This window comes from Lissotriton helveticus, chromosome 6 (assembly GCF_964261635.1).
Source record: "Lissotriton helveticus chromosome 6, aLisHel1.1, whole genome shotgun sequence".
Taxonomy (NCBI): domain Eukaryota; kingdom Metazoa; phylum Chordata; class Amphibia; order Caudata; family Salamandridae; genus Lissotriton; species Lissotriton helveticus.
The window spans coordinates 1,831,873,895-1,831,890,974 of record NC_136067.1 but is presented as its reverse complement, the minus strand read 5'-3'; the positions used below and the strand labels follow the sequence as shown (position 1 = coordinate 1,831,890,974).

The window sequence follows — 17,080 nt, the reverse complement described above, 5'->3', positions numbered from 1 at the left end:
TGTCATGCAATGGATGCGATTTACGACCGAGCCAGTACGATGCACGTATCGGAGAGCTGATTCAAGGCAAAGTTTCCAGCTCGCAAAACGTCCAGGACGTTGCCTTTGGGGGTCTGCGTCGGACCCCCTGTCACCCGCAGCCTTACAACTCAGACACAGGGGGAGACCCAAGGGTCTCCCCAACACAGGCACGTACGGTGCTGATGGCACCGACGCGTACCCACTGTAGGGGGCGCCTGTGTGCGAGACGTTCCCATTCCGTCAATGGGAGTCCATGTACGCGTTGTACGACCGGCTGCCATTGACTTCTATGGGACTCCGACCGAACCGAGTCCGGCAGCATGCGGCCGCATCGTACTCGCTTGGTCGGACTGCAGGAGTCCGGCTCGGTCGGAAAACACTCCGGTTCCGGCTCGGTCGGAGAGCTTTCCGACCCAGATCGGAATCGGGCCCTAAGTGTAGCTGCATAAAATGGGTGTGCTAAATCACTGGGACGGATTAGGACTACCCCACAAAGTTACAATTTTGGGGGTGCTTTTACTACAGTATAGAAAAGACAGGATCCTTTGGACTCGGTACAGTAAAATTATAACATTCGGTCAATCAACATTATCCATACCATCTACTATCTATTCACCCATCCATCATATACACAAAAGTGATTTTATGCAAAAAGGACATACATATTTTAGAACAAAGAGAGTAAATACGGTCTGGTCTTCAGAAAGATGGTTTAACAATTTCCACCATCGAAACGCGTCGACGCTCTTCACAATATACCATCTGTTAAAAGGCGTGGGTCATTGAGTAGCTGATACCAGGATCTATGCCCAAATTATTGGTGGAAAACAGATGTGTAGAAAATGAATGAGAAATTGAATCTGTCTGTGCTATGTACTCTCTTTAAGTTTGCTCTTTTGTGTCTTTTATAAATTGATTTTTAATTTCTGATGGTTTAATGTTGTTTTTGTGATTATTGTTAATTGTATAATATTATGTTCTATGTACTGTATTTATGAAATATAGGGTCTATGTTTTCCCCCAATTTTTAAGATTTTTATCCAAAAAGGAAAATACTTTCCTCAATAATTCGACGGATATAATTTTGGTATCTGTAGGGCTATTGACTCTTTTTGGGAATTACATGGTTCAATCCTGTTGAATGTGTATATGATGGATGGGTGAATAGATAGTATGGATAATGTTGATTGACCGAATGTTATAATTTTACTGTACCGAGTCCAAAGGATCCTGTCTTTTCTCTACTGTATAGTGCCCTATTCCTTTGGCTTAAAAGGGGCTCCTCATTGTTTTTATCAATTTACAACAGTATAGCCATACCTTTTTACACCCCTGGGGAACAATGTTTTCTGTTCCTTACAGAAAACTAGCAGATTCACTGGGTAAGCTTACCTGGTGTTCAAAGATCAGAGAATATAAAAGACTAGGGGCCCGATTCACAAAGGTAAACTGAGACGAAAGTTAAACTTTATGACTTTCAATATTTACAAAGGGCATTTACGAGTAGTAAAGTTAGACTTTTGTCTCAGTTAACCTAAGTTTTGGTCTTAAGTCTAACTGAGACCAAAACGTAAGCTAAACTGAGACAGAATCTAACTTTACTACCCATAAATGCCCTTTGTGAATACTGAAAGTCATGAAGTTAGACTTTTGTCTCAGTTTACTTTTGTGAATCAGGCCCAATATATTTGTCATGCATTGGCCCCATGCTACTATTTGGAGCTATCCTCAAATGGAATATTTGTTTCATTATAACGCAGGATGATGCTGCAACTTTCCAGTTTATTTAGGGACAGAAACAAATGGAACTGAAACAATGCTTTGCAGAACAATGTTTACATATAACCCATAGGAGACCAGATGCAACAACTGGATGGCGAATTTGTAACGCTAAATGCATTTTAGGATCCACAAATGATCACTGTGCATAAAGGAGAAAGGTAATGGAAAGCCAATGTTGAACCAGACATAATGATCAATTAGTGATAGCAAGCAAGGTATTTGTTGTGTACATCAGTGTGGATCCAGATTAGATAATCCCTTAAACCGTATCTGCGCTATTGGAAAGAAAAACCCCAAGGTCCAAACTCCTTTTACGGCGAGGGGTTCACAATGTTTTTGCACATGATTTACAGACAGGCACTAATAGATGAGAATAACGCCATCTGTTTTGCATGCACTATTTCCCACATTTTACAGAATTTGTGTGTGCAATTACCACAAGAAAAAAGGCTGTTGCTAATGGGACTGTGCAAATCGCAATTAGGCATAATTTGCACTCTGCTGTATGTGGGTACTTGTGTAAAACAAGCATAAAGTGATGTATGCAGACATTTTTTTTGGTCTAACCTAGGCAGCGCGCAAGCGCTGCTCTAGATGACCTTTATAAATCGGTCAACTCTTTTCAAGCACTCGTGCTTGTGCTGGCATCCACCTTGCGGGAGCGAGCAGCGGCGCGTGCGCTAATTGAAAACAGATGGCAGCGTCCTTGCTTGCTCCCGCAGCCAGCACAAGCACGAGTGCTTGAAAACAGCTGCTGCTTGAACTTTGCCCTTCCTCCTCTTTTCCTAAGGCACGCTCTGTCTGTGACTCAATGAAGCTCGAGAATACTTTTGAGGAGGGCAGGGGGCAACATGTTTGATCGTGGTTGCACGCTCGCGTGAACCCATCGCTGGTAGGTTTTGACTTTGTGCTTCGCGTCTTCCGGCTACAGTCCAGGCAAACAGGTTCTTTGTACAGAGTGGAGCACCTGCTCCGAGGGAGGGCTGAGGACATTCATGTGTCACGACTGCCCCTGACCCACGCTTCACTTAATCTCCCTGTGCCACCCCCCCTCACAACCCTCGCAGCTACTATTCTTTAGCCCTCTGCTTGCCGGCATACAATGTTGATTTCCCTTCTCTTAATCTCCCAGCCGCCCACAACCCCTCCCAGCTTCTTTGCTTAATGTAGCGCACACAAACCTCAGGTAGCCCGCCGTTCTTTATTTACCAAGTTGCCTTTTCAAATTTGACATTTACATGGATCAAACGTGGCTATTTATAGACTTCTTTCAAGTTTTTAAGTGTCTGTGCCACCCGTGATTCTTTTGTTCCGTCTTTTACACTTCATTCTTTTTCCCTGCAGTTAGGTACAGGCAGTTTTTTTTTGTTTTACTTAGTTTACAAATGACTGTTCTATCTTCAGTCATTTAATTAAAATTCACTGTTTTATGGCAATTTCAACACGGACAGTTAATGGTGACTTGCTCATATGGCTTTCGATGTGTTTTTCCTTTTCTTTTTCCATTTTCGTTTACATAGATATGGCATTTCAACATCTCAGGTAAGGAGAGTTGTTTATTTACTTGAAATACCTTTTCCATTTTTATGGTACATGATCACGATGACCGTATTTACAAGGCAGATATGATCTCATAGCTTCAAAGTTTGTCTTTTGCTCGGAGTTCCTTTGAGGGATAGGCGTCAGATCCTCGGCATTTGAAGCAGGAGTATCGAGGGCCAGGATTTGCTTCCTCCACTGCTGCACTGCTCCATCTTATTTTCGTCATTGTGTACGGCCCTACCTCAAGAAACAGTGTCACACTGAGCCACTTTTCTGCTGAAGCAAACATGCTGAGAGCAGGGAGACAATCTTAATAAAAGCCATTGATGTTTGCTATGATAAAAAGGTAGGCTTTTGCGTCTTTTGTTAAACTAAATGGGGCATTAGTTCTGAGACAGTTGAGCCAATATATTTACTTCAAGCTGCTTGGTATTCTTGGCTTCTGTGAGGCGTTATGGCTAAGTGGATTCTGCAGTTACTCTTACCAGAACTTGTTTAGTATTTTGCCTCGGTTTTTCAGGCCCATTTCAGAATTTGGATACATGGAAGTATGTGTTTGTGTTTAGCTCTGTTGCACTCAGAAAGAAAATTAATGTTAGAAAATGGGCTCCCCTATTTCTGTCTCCCCTCCTGCCAAGAGCGTGTAAGCATATGGTATTCTCCCAATAGGACCTTGCTTGTTATTCACATGCAAGGGACTTAAAGCCTGAGTAGATCATCATTGCCATTTGCTTTCAAGGAGCCCCACACTGACTCAAGTGTACATAACCCGGAAACATACCACAAGGTTTGTCTTCATGGTAGACATGCGTTGCAGCATTTTTTATGTTATATCTTTTTTAATACAGTTGTTCAATAATACATAATATCATCCTAATTATATAAAAGGTAACAAAAATGCTTATAACTTTTTTAATGTACTGTACAACAGACACACTACGCTACACCATAGCTTAAACACACTGGCAAAGGCAATAGCTCTCGCTAAACACTTATAAGGTCCCAAAGGTGAGATCTATTGGCTATGCCAATGCTTGTTGTACTAGAGCCATGGTTACAAATGAACCAGTTGATGATGATCCCGGTCCATATGCAGAAAAACTGCAAAAGTGGAGAAGTAAGGCTATTAACCCGTAAAATATACCACCGCCCCAATGAAAATGCAAAGAAGACTCACAAAAATAACCTATTTGTGAAGAAAGGATCACACAATGCAAGAAAGTGATTTGGCCATTTGTTCAATATGAGGACACCAGAGCAACAACAGTTAGGTCATGAACAGGAAGTGGCAAAGCCCAGCATTGGTAGGACACAATTCATGAGTCATCTTGGCTAATGTTAGCTCAGTGGTGCCGAGTTCTCTTTAGAAGAAGTCATCATACTTGGGCACTGCACATCCTCCCCATACGCTTCACTTCATATGAGCATCAAATGAGCAATGCTCATTCTGCGTCATTCACCATTCCCTTATTGGTGAGCATAAGGACACGTACAAAAATACATACAGTACAAGTTTACAGAGCCTGAAAAGACATTTACTATGCTGGAATGCAGAGCAATGCAATAAAAAACATAAGGGTCCAGACAAGTACTCAATGAGCACTAATCGTCGAAGTAACATTTACATGAAACTATTTAGTAAAAATGTCTTAGTTGTAACAGTTACATGATAACAATATAGTAAACCTATCTTAAAACTAAAAGTTATTGATCACATATGTTAAAACTGCTTACTCCATTGAATATCTTCCCCAGCACGTATTCTTCCTGCCTGTGGCCAACACATCTTTACAACCATGCCATTGTGCATTTGTGCCTGCTATACTAAGAAGCGGCATAGGTTACTGTTGCCATTCCCTGAAGACACCTAAGGACGAATTGGCCATAGGGTAAACCCCATGTTGGCTGAACCTATATGTAAAGATTTTAAGAGTTCAAGCTATAAAGAAAATTAATGTAGAAATTAAAGTGATTCCTTAATATCTGATCTGTTAACTTATTGACGCAACCAATATATATATGAAAAAATAAATTACAAATGTAATCTACCACATCATCCTAAATGTCTTCCGATACTTACAATAAATAAAACAGGAAAGAGGGATGCCTGCTTAAGCGTGCCATCAATACCAATAACTATGTTTTATATCATTTTTATGACTGGCAATATTTGTTGTATTGAGTATTGGTGGGGCTCTACTCATCTAGAACACGCGGCTATTGTATGTATTGGGGATTCTATGCATCATTCTGGTGATACCAGCCACAAAGCGCTCAACTTATTCCCTATAATGGTTGGTGTATTAGCGTAAGTAATTGTTGCTCTAGCACTTGTGGCGTACTACTATCCCCAATATTGGCAATGCCAACACTGCTGGCTGTCCACGTTATATAATGAATCCTGTCAAATTTGCTGCTGCTAGCGCAAATAATTCCAACCGACTCACATGCTCATCGCCTACGCTCAGGTCCAAAAGAGAGAGACAGAAAGAGTTGTTAACTGTGGACATGGTAAGCAGCTCCCCTTTGTCTTTCTTTAGGTACCTCTGTTACTTCTGCCATGTAAAGACTTGTGCATGTGTATTGGTTTTGCAGACATGTTCATGCCATGTTTGGTAATGGTTGAGTGAGGGACAAGGAGTGAAAATGCCACTACTAACAGCTAAGGGATACTTTAGATGCTTGTCACGGTTGGCGAGTTTGTCAATGTTGCTCAATGAGAGATGATGTATGGACAACTACAGTGCTCCATGCTTTTTATCTACCACTTTCAACAGGGTGGCTTCCTGAGCATCGGACAATGACTGTTAAACTAGGTCTCCTCGTAGTCATACTATTTATGTGTTCCCTGTCACATTGATGTGTGATTTGGAACATATAGAGCTATTTAGCGTGTCTTCAGGGTTTACATGTTGATCATGTGTATTAACATGCAGGTATGTGTAGAAAAGTTGTCTCTCAGGCAAATGGTTTGGTACATATGCATTTTCTACTGAAGTCTTTCATTTTGCTTGCTGAAGTATTGACTGTTGTGGAGGCACTTCCTTCACGGACATGCCACTGAAAGCTACAACCTGTGGGCTCCTGTGGAAACAAACCATAAGATTCTTCAAAGATTTCTCCATTGACAATGTAAAAAGTATTCTCATATCTTGGCAACCAATTCCCCATGCATCGTCAATACCCCTCTAAACAACATCAGTACTTTTAAGTAAAGAGATTTGAACACCCACTTTCTTCAGCAACCTGTGAAAACCACCCAACAACAAATGCTCCATTTACAGAGAGGAAGGAAAATGTAAAGCAGTAACTCAGATGATCCTAAACTACTTCAGTCACTCCGTGCAAAAAACAGACAATTCATCACATCAGGCAAAACCAAGTAAGATACCAACGCAATCAATTAAGCTCCCAACAAAAGAAGACTCAAGACAATCAAGCACTCTATCAATCCTGATTGAATGTCCTGACCAACACTCCACAAACTAAAGCAATGCCATCAACCATTTCTTCTGTGAAAATCTAGGGAATACCAGACAATACATCGACAATGCCACACCTGTATCTCTTCTTAGACCACTCCATGTAGCATCCTGCAATGCCAACCTAACAAAGTCCTATTGCTCGTCGATCTCGCTGACATACTCAACTACCCCAAATCCACCTCATTTGAAGAGGATGTCCTACTCTTACTCTCCATCAAAACGCTCTCTAGACACGCTCTCATCACTTGACTGCTAATCTAGCTTTAGATCATGCAGTAGCATGGAGACATCTAATTTACTAATCTTAGACACATCCTTCTGATCACAGACAAAGATGACCCCTGCCTGTCACTATTGCTGGACCTCTCAGCCACCATGGAAACCATGGACCATCCCAACGTCATCCACACCCTACAGGGGCAAATGAGATTCACTGGTGATAGTTTTCACTGGTTTTCCTAGCTATCCAACTGACACCAGGACATCCCCATCACTGAGAGAATCCTCCAGGGTTCCACTTTGTCCTCAGCCGCCAACTTCAGCATCTAAATTTAGCTCCTTGGGGCCCTACTCACCAATAACAGCATTATATTTCACTGACACCCAACTATATTCGAAAGCCTCTTCTGTGCTACAGATTCAACACCTCCGGCACTGCCTAGAACTCATTCAAACCGCCATGTCCAGCACCTACCTAAAAGTCAACCCCATCCTCAGACAGAATTCCTGATATTTTCCAAGAACAAAAAACAACAACGAGTCTAAACATAGCTCAAATCACATGCTCCTGGCCATATTCAAACACCAAATTTCACTCAACATCAAGTCACTTGAATTCTACCTGGACATCGAACTCACCTTCAAGGACCATATAGCAGATAAAAACTGGTGAAAAAAAGGTGAAACGGATCCTCCCATAAAACGACATAAGAACTGTTGTTTCAGCCGTTGTTCTCCCCATCAAAATGGCAGTACACCCTGCTCCATGGTTTCCCAGATTCCACATCGGCTTTACTTAAAGGCATCCTATGTGTCACACCATACCTCATCAAGAGCATGAGGAAATATGCTGACATGATCACCTCCCTGATAGAATGCCACGGGCTCCCCTCTGCAAAGCTCCCTCTCCTGTGAATTTACATGCACTGATCCCATGGCTTAATAGATATGTTATTCCGGCATCAGCCCAAATTCTTTTTGAGGGATTTAAGGAGGGTTTTCGGACACCAGCGCCAAGATACCTGGGTGTACCCTACTGCAGGAACCAGCAGTCTTTAAGATCTACCAGGGCAGCGGCGGGAGCAAAGATTGAGAAGGAAGTGAGATTAGGGAGAGTGGCCGGCCCGTTTGAGTCGGTCCCATTGGAGGATTTTGTTTGCTCACAGCTGGGGGTAGTGCCCAAGAAGGACCCGGGTGAATTTTGTTTTGTATATAACTTGTCCGTTCCCAAGGGGCAGTTGCTAAACAACGCAATTGACGGCAAGTTATGCTCAGTTAGGTGCGCCTCACTCGATACCAAACTCCAGGAGCTGAGGTCTGGTACCCTTTTGGCAAATTCGGACAGAGTCAGCGTTCAGCCTGCTCCCGGTGCACCCTCAGGACTTTCATCTGCTGGGTTTTCAGTTAGTGGGGGAAGTACTATACGGAAAAATGCATGCCCATGCGTTGCTCAGTCTCCTCCTCATACTTTGAGAAGTTCAGTTCTTTTCTTGAGTGGGTGTTCAGGTAGGAGACGGGACATCAGTGAGTTTTGCATTACTTTAACAATTTCCTCTCCTTGCCTCACCGGGCTCACCAGAGTATGGAAAGACATTACAGTTTTTCTGTGCACTGATTGGTGAATTTGGAGACCCACTAGCGCCAGGCAAAAATATGGGGCCGTCAACAGTCATTAATGTTCCTAGGTATCGAGCTAGATTATGAAACTGGAGTGTCCCAGCTCCCGAATGGGAAGGTTTCCGCTTTCTCCCTTGTGTTGCAGGAGTGCCTGAATAAAGATACGGTCACTTTGAACCAGTTACAGAAAACTGCAGGGCAGCTTAATTTTGTTTTGAGAATCATCCCCATGGCCCTCCCATTTTCACGTTCCATTGCGCAGGCAATGTTGGGTTTAAAGGAGAAGCACCACCACACCCGGTTGTCCAGCGAGGTGCGCCAGGACATGTGTATTTGGATGGAATTCCTGTAGGATTTTAGTGGCACCGTGGTGTGGCCCAGCCCCCCCAAGTCCAGTGAGGAGCTAGACCTGCTGACCAATGCGGCAGGTAGCGATGGGTTCGGTGCCATCCTGGGACCAGCATGGTGCGCGCAGCGTTGGTCCACCTTTTGGGTGGAGTCAGGTTTGACTACCAACATAGGTTTCTTGGAACTTTTCTCCATCCTGGTGGCATTGACCATATGGCAGACCTGCTTCGCAACCAAGCAGTCATTTTTTGGTCTGACAACAGTTGTGGAGTGCATTAACCAGTAGTCAGCTAAATGTAAGATGATACTACAGCTGTTGAAGGCGACATTGCTACAAGGCATGAAGATTAATGTGTTGTTTAGGGCCAAGCATGTCCCAGATGAGATGAAAAACGCAGCTGATGCTCGTTCTCTTATCAACATGCAGGTTTTCAGGTCCCACCAACCGGAAGCAGCGGAATCACCAACGCCCTTTTCAAACCATCTGTGGCAACTTGGTGCCCAAACCTATCGGACCTAGTGGCAGCCAGCCTAGCACCCAGAATGAGGCAGGCTTATGAAGGGGCTTTTGGCGCCTAGTATTCTTTCCTTGGGGAAGGTTGTAGGGGGTGTGGCATGAATCCTCCACTATCCTATCATTCTTAGGAGTACTAAGGAATGGAGGGTATTCCACAGCTTGCGCACGGCGCCATATGGCGGCAATTTCAATCTTTGGAAAAATGCGCGCCACCAGGACCCAATGGGCATTTTCATAGTACAGAGGGGTCTGAAGGGATGGCAATGCTTACAGGGGTCACAGGCGGATGCTGGGTGCCCTATTGGCATAGGTACACTATCATAAGTATTGGGGTCGCTGGAGAGACTCTGTAGGTCCACCGGGGAGGATCATCTGTTCAGGGCAGCCTTCGCGGTAGCCTTTTATGGAGCTTTCAGGGTAGGGGAACTGGTGGCAAGCAATAAGAAGGATTGGCAAGGAAAGCTACAGCTAGTGCACGTACAGTTGGATGGGGGGCGATGTCCCGATCGATTCCACGCTCAAAAAAGGACAAGGGTGGCAGGGTGGAACACATCTTACTGCATATGGTGCAGGGGAACTTGTGCTGTCTCATGAGCAACCTCGAGGCATTCCTGGCTTATTGACCTCAGGGCAGGGAGCCCTCTCTTAACACACGCGGACGGCACCCCTCTAACCAAGATTCAGTTCACCAGAGTTCTTAGACTAGCCCTCAGGGCAGCTGGGATTGACCCTACTGAATTTGGTTCCCATTCCTTCAGAATTGGGGCGGCCACAGAAGCCACGGCAATGGGACTTTCGTGGCAGGCGGTACAGAGAACTGGCAAGTGGTCCAAGGAATGCCTCAGGCACTATGTTATGCTGCACATGCTTTAGGCTCTGATGTTTTGTCAATAATGTTTTTTTTTCTTTTTGCTTTCCGCAGTTTTCATGTCCTGTGACGAAGGAAGGAAGCTTGCTAATGTGCTCTGTTCGCCGGATTCATGTGCAGCCCAGGTGCTCGCCGGGGGAAACAGAAGTATTGGGTGTAGGTCATTCTTATGTACAAAGGTTGAAGAGTGTTTTTTCCACAAGAAATTATATGGAGCGGGCCCTCCAGGCCTGATTTAGCATCTCTTTCATGGGCAAGGGGGATGGGACAGTTAAGGAGAATGATGGAGTTCTGGTTAGGTATGGGGCATATTCCCCCCGGCAGTAGTGGCAATACACCTGTGGGGCAAAGATCTGGTACATCTTGGCAGGATGCACTGATCACCGAGCTAGGGTGGTTGGCGAGGAGATGCCCGCAGTCAGTTTTAGCATAGCTCCACATCATCCCGGGTTACAGTTGTGAGGAAGGAGGGAAGGCGGGGTCGGTCTGGGCACTGAAACATTTTGTTAAGTGAATTATTAAAAAGATGGATACGTTCTTTAGGTCCCTAAGACTCCAGACCATCTTGCACAGATGCATACGGGGGTTGAGGGGGGAGAGGTTTTTCTTACAGGATGGTGTCCACTTTTCAAAGTTAGGGAACAAATTCTTCTTAGAAAATGAGTTGCCTTGGTTGATCCTTGGGCAAGGCAAGGTATGACCTTGGGAAAGTGGGGGCGGGGGGGCAGATAGTGGGGAACTATGCTCGCCTGTGGTGGTTAGGTCATGATTGGTGGGGCATTTACGGTCCTTAGAAGGCATCTCCAATGTTAATGGGGATAGGTGGGGGGACAGCGGTCTCTCAAGGACCTCCAGGGGGTGCTTAAGGCAAGTCGGCAAGAGGATGCAGAGGATGGGGAAGTGCGCACTTCCACCAGGCTTGTACGGCAAATCTCTGCTCTGGGGCCAAGCTAGCAGCACAACCCCTTGGGGGGTGGTATTTGAGAGCGTGGGGGAGCCCGAGGTGGATAACCTTCTGGTCAGACGGGCCTCCTGTGCAAGGTCACTCTGGGGGAGGGAGGCGGGGAACCTCAGAGGTAGTTGGACCAGTCATGATCTTACGTGTAGGCTCAATGAAAGATATGCAGAGACAATGTATAGTTTATTATTTTATGGTTAGGAATGGCTATGTATTAGAGTCTCTGTTAAGGTTAGCCATCCATGAATATGTAAATAATATTGTATGGAGTGGTACGTGGGTTTCTGCTTATCAATGTGAAATGATTATTTTTATAATGAATGGTTTGTAAATAAATAAGGCCGAGGTTGTTACGACCCCTAACCCAAAAGTTGGAGACATCATAAGGGTGGGGGATCCCGAGTGTAAATGGTCTAAGGGCTGCTATTCAAACTGGGGTGTTTAGGGGGCGGGGACTCGGCATTACCTGGCCATATTCCTTTGTTTGACTGAGACAGAGGTATTCACAATACTAATTCACCACTAATCCTTTATGGGTTCCTGAGTAGTGTGCTACTCGCAAAAAACTTGCTTCAACACCTCATTTGGGGTAGCAAGCGCTATATAACTGCAAACCTTTTGCCCTCTTCTATCCCTTCGCTATCCTTCTCAAACCAAATTAACATATATACCACTCTAATTCCTTTCATATTTCACTATATTAACTCACCACTAAGACTTTATGGGTTCCGGAGTAGTGTGCTATTCGCCGAAAAAGCGATTCAGCATCCCATCCCAGGGGTAGCAAGCGCTATATAAATGCAAACTCTTTTCCCTCTTCTATCCCTCAACTATCTGAATCCAAATAACTGACTAAGATATCCACCACTCCAATTACTTGAATATTTCACTATACTAATTCACCACTAATCCTTTATGGGTTCCAGAGTAGCGTGTTACTGGCCGAAAAAGTGCTTCAGCGCCTCATCAGGGGTAGAAAGCCCTATATAAAAGCAATTACAATACGTCTGGGGATGGTGGGCCTTTATAGTCTTCACTGCCACCAAGAACTTCTTATCTGGTGAAAAATAAAGTCTGAAATTAGCCAAAATGAATTGTTTAGAACAAGCTGCAATTGTTCACCAGAAAGGTGCAACAAATTCAGATTGCAGCAATGGGCAACAGTTTGAAGTTGCTAAAAGGATTTAATAATTGCAGTGAAAATATCATAACAAAACTCACAAAATGACTGAAAACAGTGTAGCTGATTTTTTATTTCATTTTATTCCTCAGCCTGCAGACTAAATCAAAACCGCAAAGACCTGTACCAATTTAGATACTTTCACAATGTTTGGGAGGAATGCAGAGACATCCTTGAAGGACAAACATGCACAGAGGTGTGCCGACACGTGGGCTATCCTCCTCTTTCCAAACGTTTAGCTCTTTCTCTCAGATTTCCTCAGTGACATAACAAGCCCAAACAAGAAAGACACCTCTGGAAGACGCCATTAACCTTTACTTTGATGCAAGTCATAATAGGTTGAGTGGAGTCAATCACAGGAAGGTGGAGAAGCAAGCGTCCAAAGGTGGACCAGCCTACTGGAGAGATGACAGGTAGGTGGGGATGAAGGGGAAAGTTCATGTTCACATGGAGGAAAGGCCCGGAATTGGTGGGACACAGATTTTTTATTTATTTTTGCAGAGTTTTATATAGCGCGAACTAGACCCGAACTGAATCAGGTATCAGAGCGCTTTACATATTTTCCAGTTACGTTACATGAGGACACACTTTCATTTTAGGCACGGGGAGATTAAGTGATTTGCCCAGAATCACAGGAGGTTTTGGCGTCGTTACCGAGACTCGAACCCAGATCCGAGGTTGAGCGCCCTAGCCGTTAGGCCAACTCCTCTGATGGCCGAGTCATTGGGGCAAAATGCAACAAAAACAACAGTGCAACACAGTTCATTGTACTACGGCCCTTAGTTATATTGTTTCAGAAACCTTTCTTTTAACTTGCCTATCAATTACACTCAATAGAAAGCAACAAACTGTTAGGAACTCGCTAATCTGTGTGCCTAAAAAACATGCCTGCCAAAATTCGGAACACATAGATGGAATAAACCCAGTATGTAATCAATTTGCATTTAACCAAGCTCGTGTATATAGTGTTTACCTTAATTGAACTAATTAAATTTACCAACTTCACTTGTGTAACAATAACAATGTGAACAAGGTTATAAATAACACTATTTATTACTACAACAAGATGAGTAAGCGTCACTCACTTTCGCCTCCCCACCCCCAATTTTTTTCCTACTCCCAGAACTCTGTCTAGCCTGCAGGGGAGAGCCATTGTAGAAGAGCCAACAAGCAGAGGGGTCTATTGATGTGCATGTGGCCCTATCCAAATTTCGCTAACGCACTGCTGCCAACGATATGCTTCAGTGCCTAGTCTGCCCATAGATTATCGAAGAAGCTGGGTATGCCAGGTTGTAGGAACTCTAAATTCAAGATAGGAAGAGATAATAAGGCACAAGCAAGTTCATCCTTCCATAGAGAATCCTAAATGATTCGTTTTGAGACCTGTGGAAAAATGAAAGAGGTGGGTCGATTTACATTGTCTTGTGACCATTCACTCCCAATCAGATTACTGTGCAGCACTGACTAAACAGGATGAAAGAATCAAGCTGAGGCCTTAGAAGTAGCTATGGCTTGTGTACTACACTAAGCCACTGAAAATATGAAACAGAACGGAAGGGGCAATGTTTGTCAAAGGCACAAAAAAACAGACCAAGATTGCTAAACATGTGGCTATGCTAAACGAGCTTTGACTGAAAGAGCGCATGAGTGTTTGGACATGTTATTATTAATTTATTACACATTCACAAAAGGATGTAGTAGCTTCTTCAGGAAGCAGCTCAAGACTTGACACTTCAGCCACTGAGCCACTTTGGGATAGGGACTATAGTTTGGGAGCTGAACACTTTAAAATACAATTGTTGCCGTTGTTGTTTAGTATGCACGTTACTTGGAACATCTCAGGCAACTTTTCCTGTTCCAACTCATGTTCCCTGCTGAAAACTGCATCTAAATATGATTAACTTAACTGAGTAACTCTGTTGTAGGGGCTGACCCAAAGTCTGTATATGTATTTTTATGCACCATTATTTTTCACAATTACAAGAAACTGACAAACAGGCTAATCTAGCTCTATGACACATCTACGAAGAGCAAATGGGCATTTGAAGAGGTTAGTCGTGTGTTTTTATTTTGTGTTTTATTTCCCACATTTTCAACACTAACCTGTCCTCAAAAGAAGGATCAAAAATGATGTCTGTATTGTGGATTCTGAAGCACTAGCCCATGTGGTTACACAAGACAACCTATCCGAGGCTAACCCACGCAGAATAGGAGAATATGAGAACTAGTCAATTGGCGAACGAATAGCTGCATGAGTAGGTACATCGACGTATGAATGAATGACTGTGCACAAGGCTAACGTATTAATGAGTACTGGCAGAGAGCAGGCACCTCTCACCAGCAGATGACAGCAACCTACAACATACTGGCCTCGCTCATTTAATGCGCTCAGTCTTAATTAAGCGTTCATCCAGCCGCACGGTCACTTATTTTTCACTTATTCATGCACCCTCATTCATCCATCTGTGCATACATTATTCATCCATACACTCACGTTTCGTGCATTTATTCACCCACGCACCCTACGACTCGCCCATTCATTCTGCCTTGCACTCGGTCAATAACCCATTTGCCCATGCACTTCCTTATACTTGCATTCGATCGCCCCTTGATACGTTCTCGCCTTCACCCAGGCACCAAAATCATATTTTAAAAGAGACTTATTGGCTTTTCTAGCGCTCGTTCTGTCCGAAATAACAATTGATGCGGCTCTTCTCCAGCTGGTCGAAGATTCAAGGCACATGGACTGCAAACAATACAGTCAGCGCTGTTCTTTTGAAATAAAAGCAACCACTGCATGGGGTTGTCACGTGATACGCGCTCCGACTCCCATTGGTTACTGGCCTCATGTGAGGTCTGCCATAGCACAGTAGACATGCCTACTTGACATGTTCACTGTGCAAGGATACCTCCGGCAGATGTGTTAAATCACACACTTACAAAGGTAGCGAGAGCTGGAAAATGTACGAGTGCCACAGAAATGAAGTCCTATGTGTTCTCTTGTAAGCTGCGTTCCCACATGAACGCACGAAACACGCATTCGCTGTGAATTCAATTGTGTACGTTCGAGGCTACCGCAGCACGGAGCAGAGGAGCCTAAAACAACATGCCCTGCCTATCAGACCAAGAAAGGAGAAAAACCCCGGGAGGATAATTATTAGAAATAGGAATGTTCTCAACAAGGATGCTGGTTGAATACAACATGACCATGGTCAGCTCACTGTTCCTAAAGAGTGGGCTGGGTTCGCCTTTTCTTTTATTAAATATATTTTTCTCCAGCGAAACAAAAAATCGTATAAAACATACACATGTTCACAGTAGAAGCAGATAATGAATACAATAATAAAGTTTGACTTTTTAACAGTTTAAGCGTCCCCAAAATATCTCAGTGCAGACACTGCTACCGAGGCTACCACAGGAGCAAGAGTCTGGTAGGGAACATTAATTACCGGGATCGAAATCCGGAATCCGAGCTTGGTAATCAGCTCCCACTCTCATCCCGACATCTAGAAAAACAAAAACAAAGGGATGAGTCTGATGGACCTTCTCTTCTCACCCCCACACAGCCCTCCATGACCTCCCATTCACAGCGTTCGAGGCTCCCACCGTGCTCGTCGTCGCTGCCGCTCTCGTCGCTCATGAGCCCGTTGGAGGGGCTTTTGGCGCCGTTGGGTCGGGTCTTCCCCAGGAACTCCATCCCCTTGTCCATCATGCCAGGCATGGTGAGGCTGCGGTGTGTTAGGTGTGAGTACGGGGCACCCCCGCGCCCGGCCAGCTCTGGGTCTGTGGGAGGTGGGGAAAGTTAAACATGGAGTCGCGGTGGTGCGGCTGCAGGCGGCGCTCGGTTACGCACATAAACAACGCCCCTTTACGCACAGCAGGAACGTCAGCGCGGCGGCGGCGGGTGGCTGAGGTGCGTTTGCTGGAGCTCCCGCCTGAGGTAGTTACTGGACGCCGCTGTCCAGTCCCTGAGGCCGCCGGGTTAGGCGGTTGTGAGTGTCCGTCGGTCTGTGCGCTGCGGCCGCACTCGCAGGCAGCCGAGGAAAGGAGCTTTGGTCGGTACAGCAGGACACACCGGGCTTTGTCAGCCGTTTTTTTTAATCTCCAAGGAGGAATCCCTTCCGACAGCGGCTGCCGCGCTCCAGGAGTGGGGTGTCTGAGACGGCAGGGAGCTCGGTGTGTATTCCGGGAGGCGGCCTTGCAGGTGACTGAGCTAGCCCCTGAGGGCTGGGGACCAAGAGAAGCTTCTCCGTTTGTCCGCTGCTTGGTTCTTCCTGGACGCAGCCTACAACGCATGTGCTGGTTCATCTTCACCGTTCAATTGAAACTACTGGGCTGGGACCCTGGGTGGATATTTTGCCAAGTACACAGGATCGTGGGGTAGGCTTTTCCGGTTACTAAGGTAGATTATCTGTGAGTTAGGACTAAGGGCTTGGCGCTTGTTCTGAGTGTCTCCTTCTCCTTATTTATATTAAACTGCAGCAATACCCTAAAGTTAAAAACAAAACAAAACTACAACGACCATAGTGGATCTATGAGAAAA

At 44.7% G+C, this 17,080-nt stretch overlaps 1 protein-coding gene across 4 annotated transcripts in view; it reads right to left on the bottom strand.

The window, feature by feature from the left end:
• RCOR3 (REST corepressor 3) overlaps positions 1 to 16,394 on the bottom strand; it is a 320,065-nt gene extending 303,671 nt beyond the window's left edge. For 3 of the 4 annotated variants that reach the window (XM_078649725.1, XM_078649727.1, XM_078649726.1), the window contains exons 1-2: positions 16,144 to 16,390; positions 15,987 to 16,043 (exon numbers count right to left, since the gene is read on the bottom strand). In XM_078649725.1, the coding sequence (XP_078505851.1) occupies positions 15,987 to 16,043; positions 16,144 to 16,258 (172 nt within the window). In that variant the 5' untranslated portion in view covers positions 16,259 to 16,390. Of the gene's footprint in view, positions 1 to 15,986; positions 16,044 to 16,143 lie in introns of all 4 variants that reach the window. The other variant, XM_078649728.1, reaches the window with a different exon arrangement.
• Between the last annotated feature and the right edge of the window lie 686 nt (positions 16,395 to 17,080).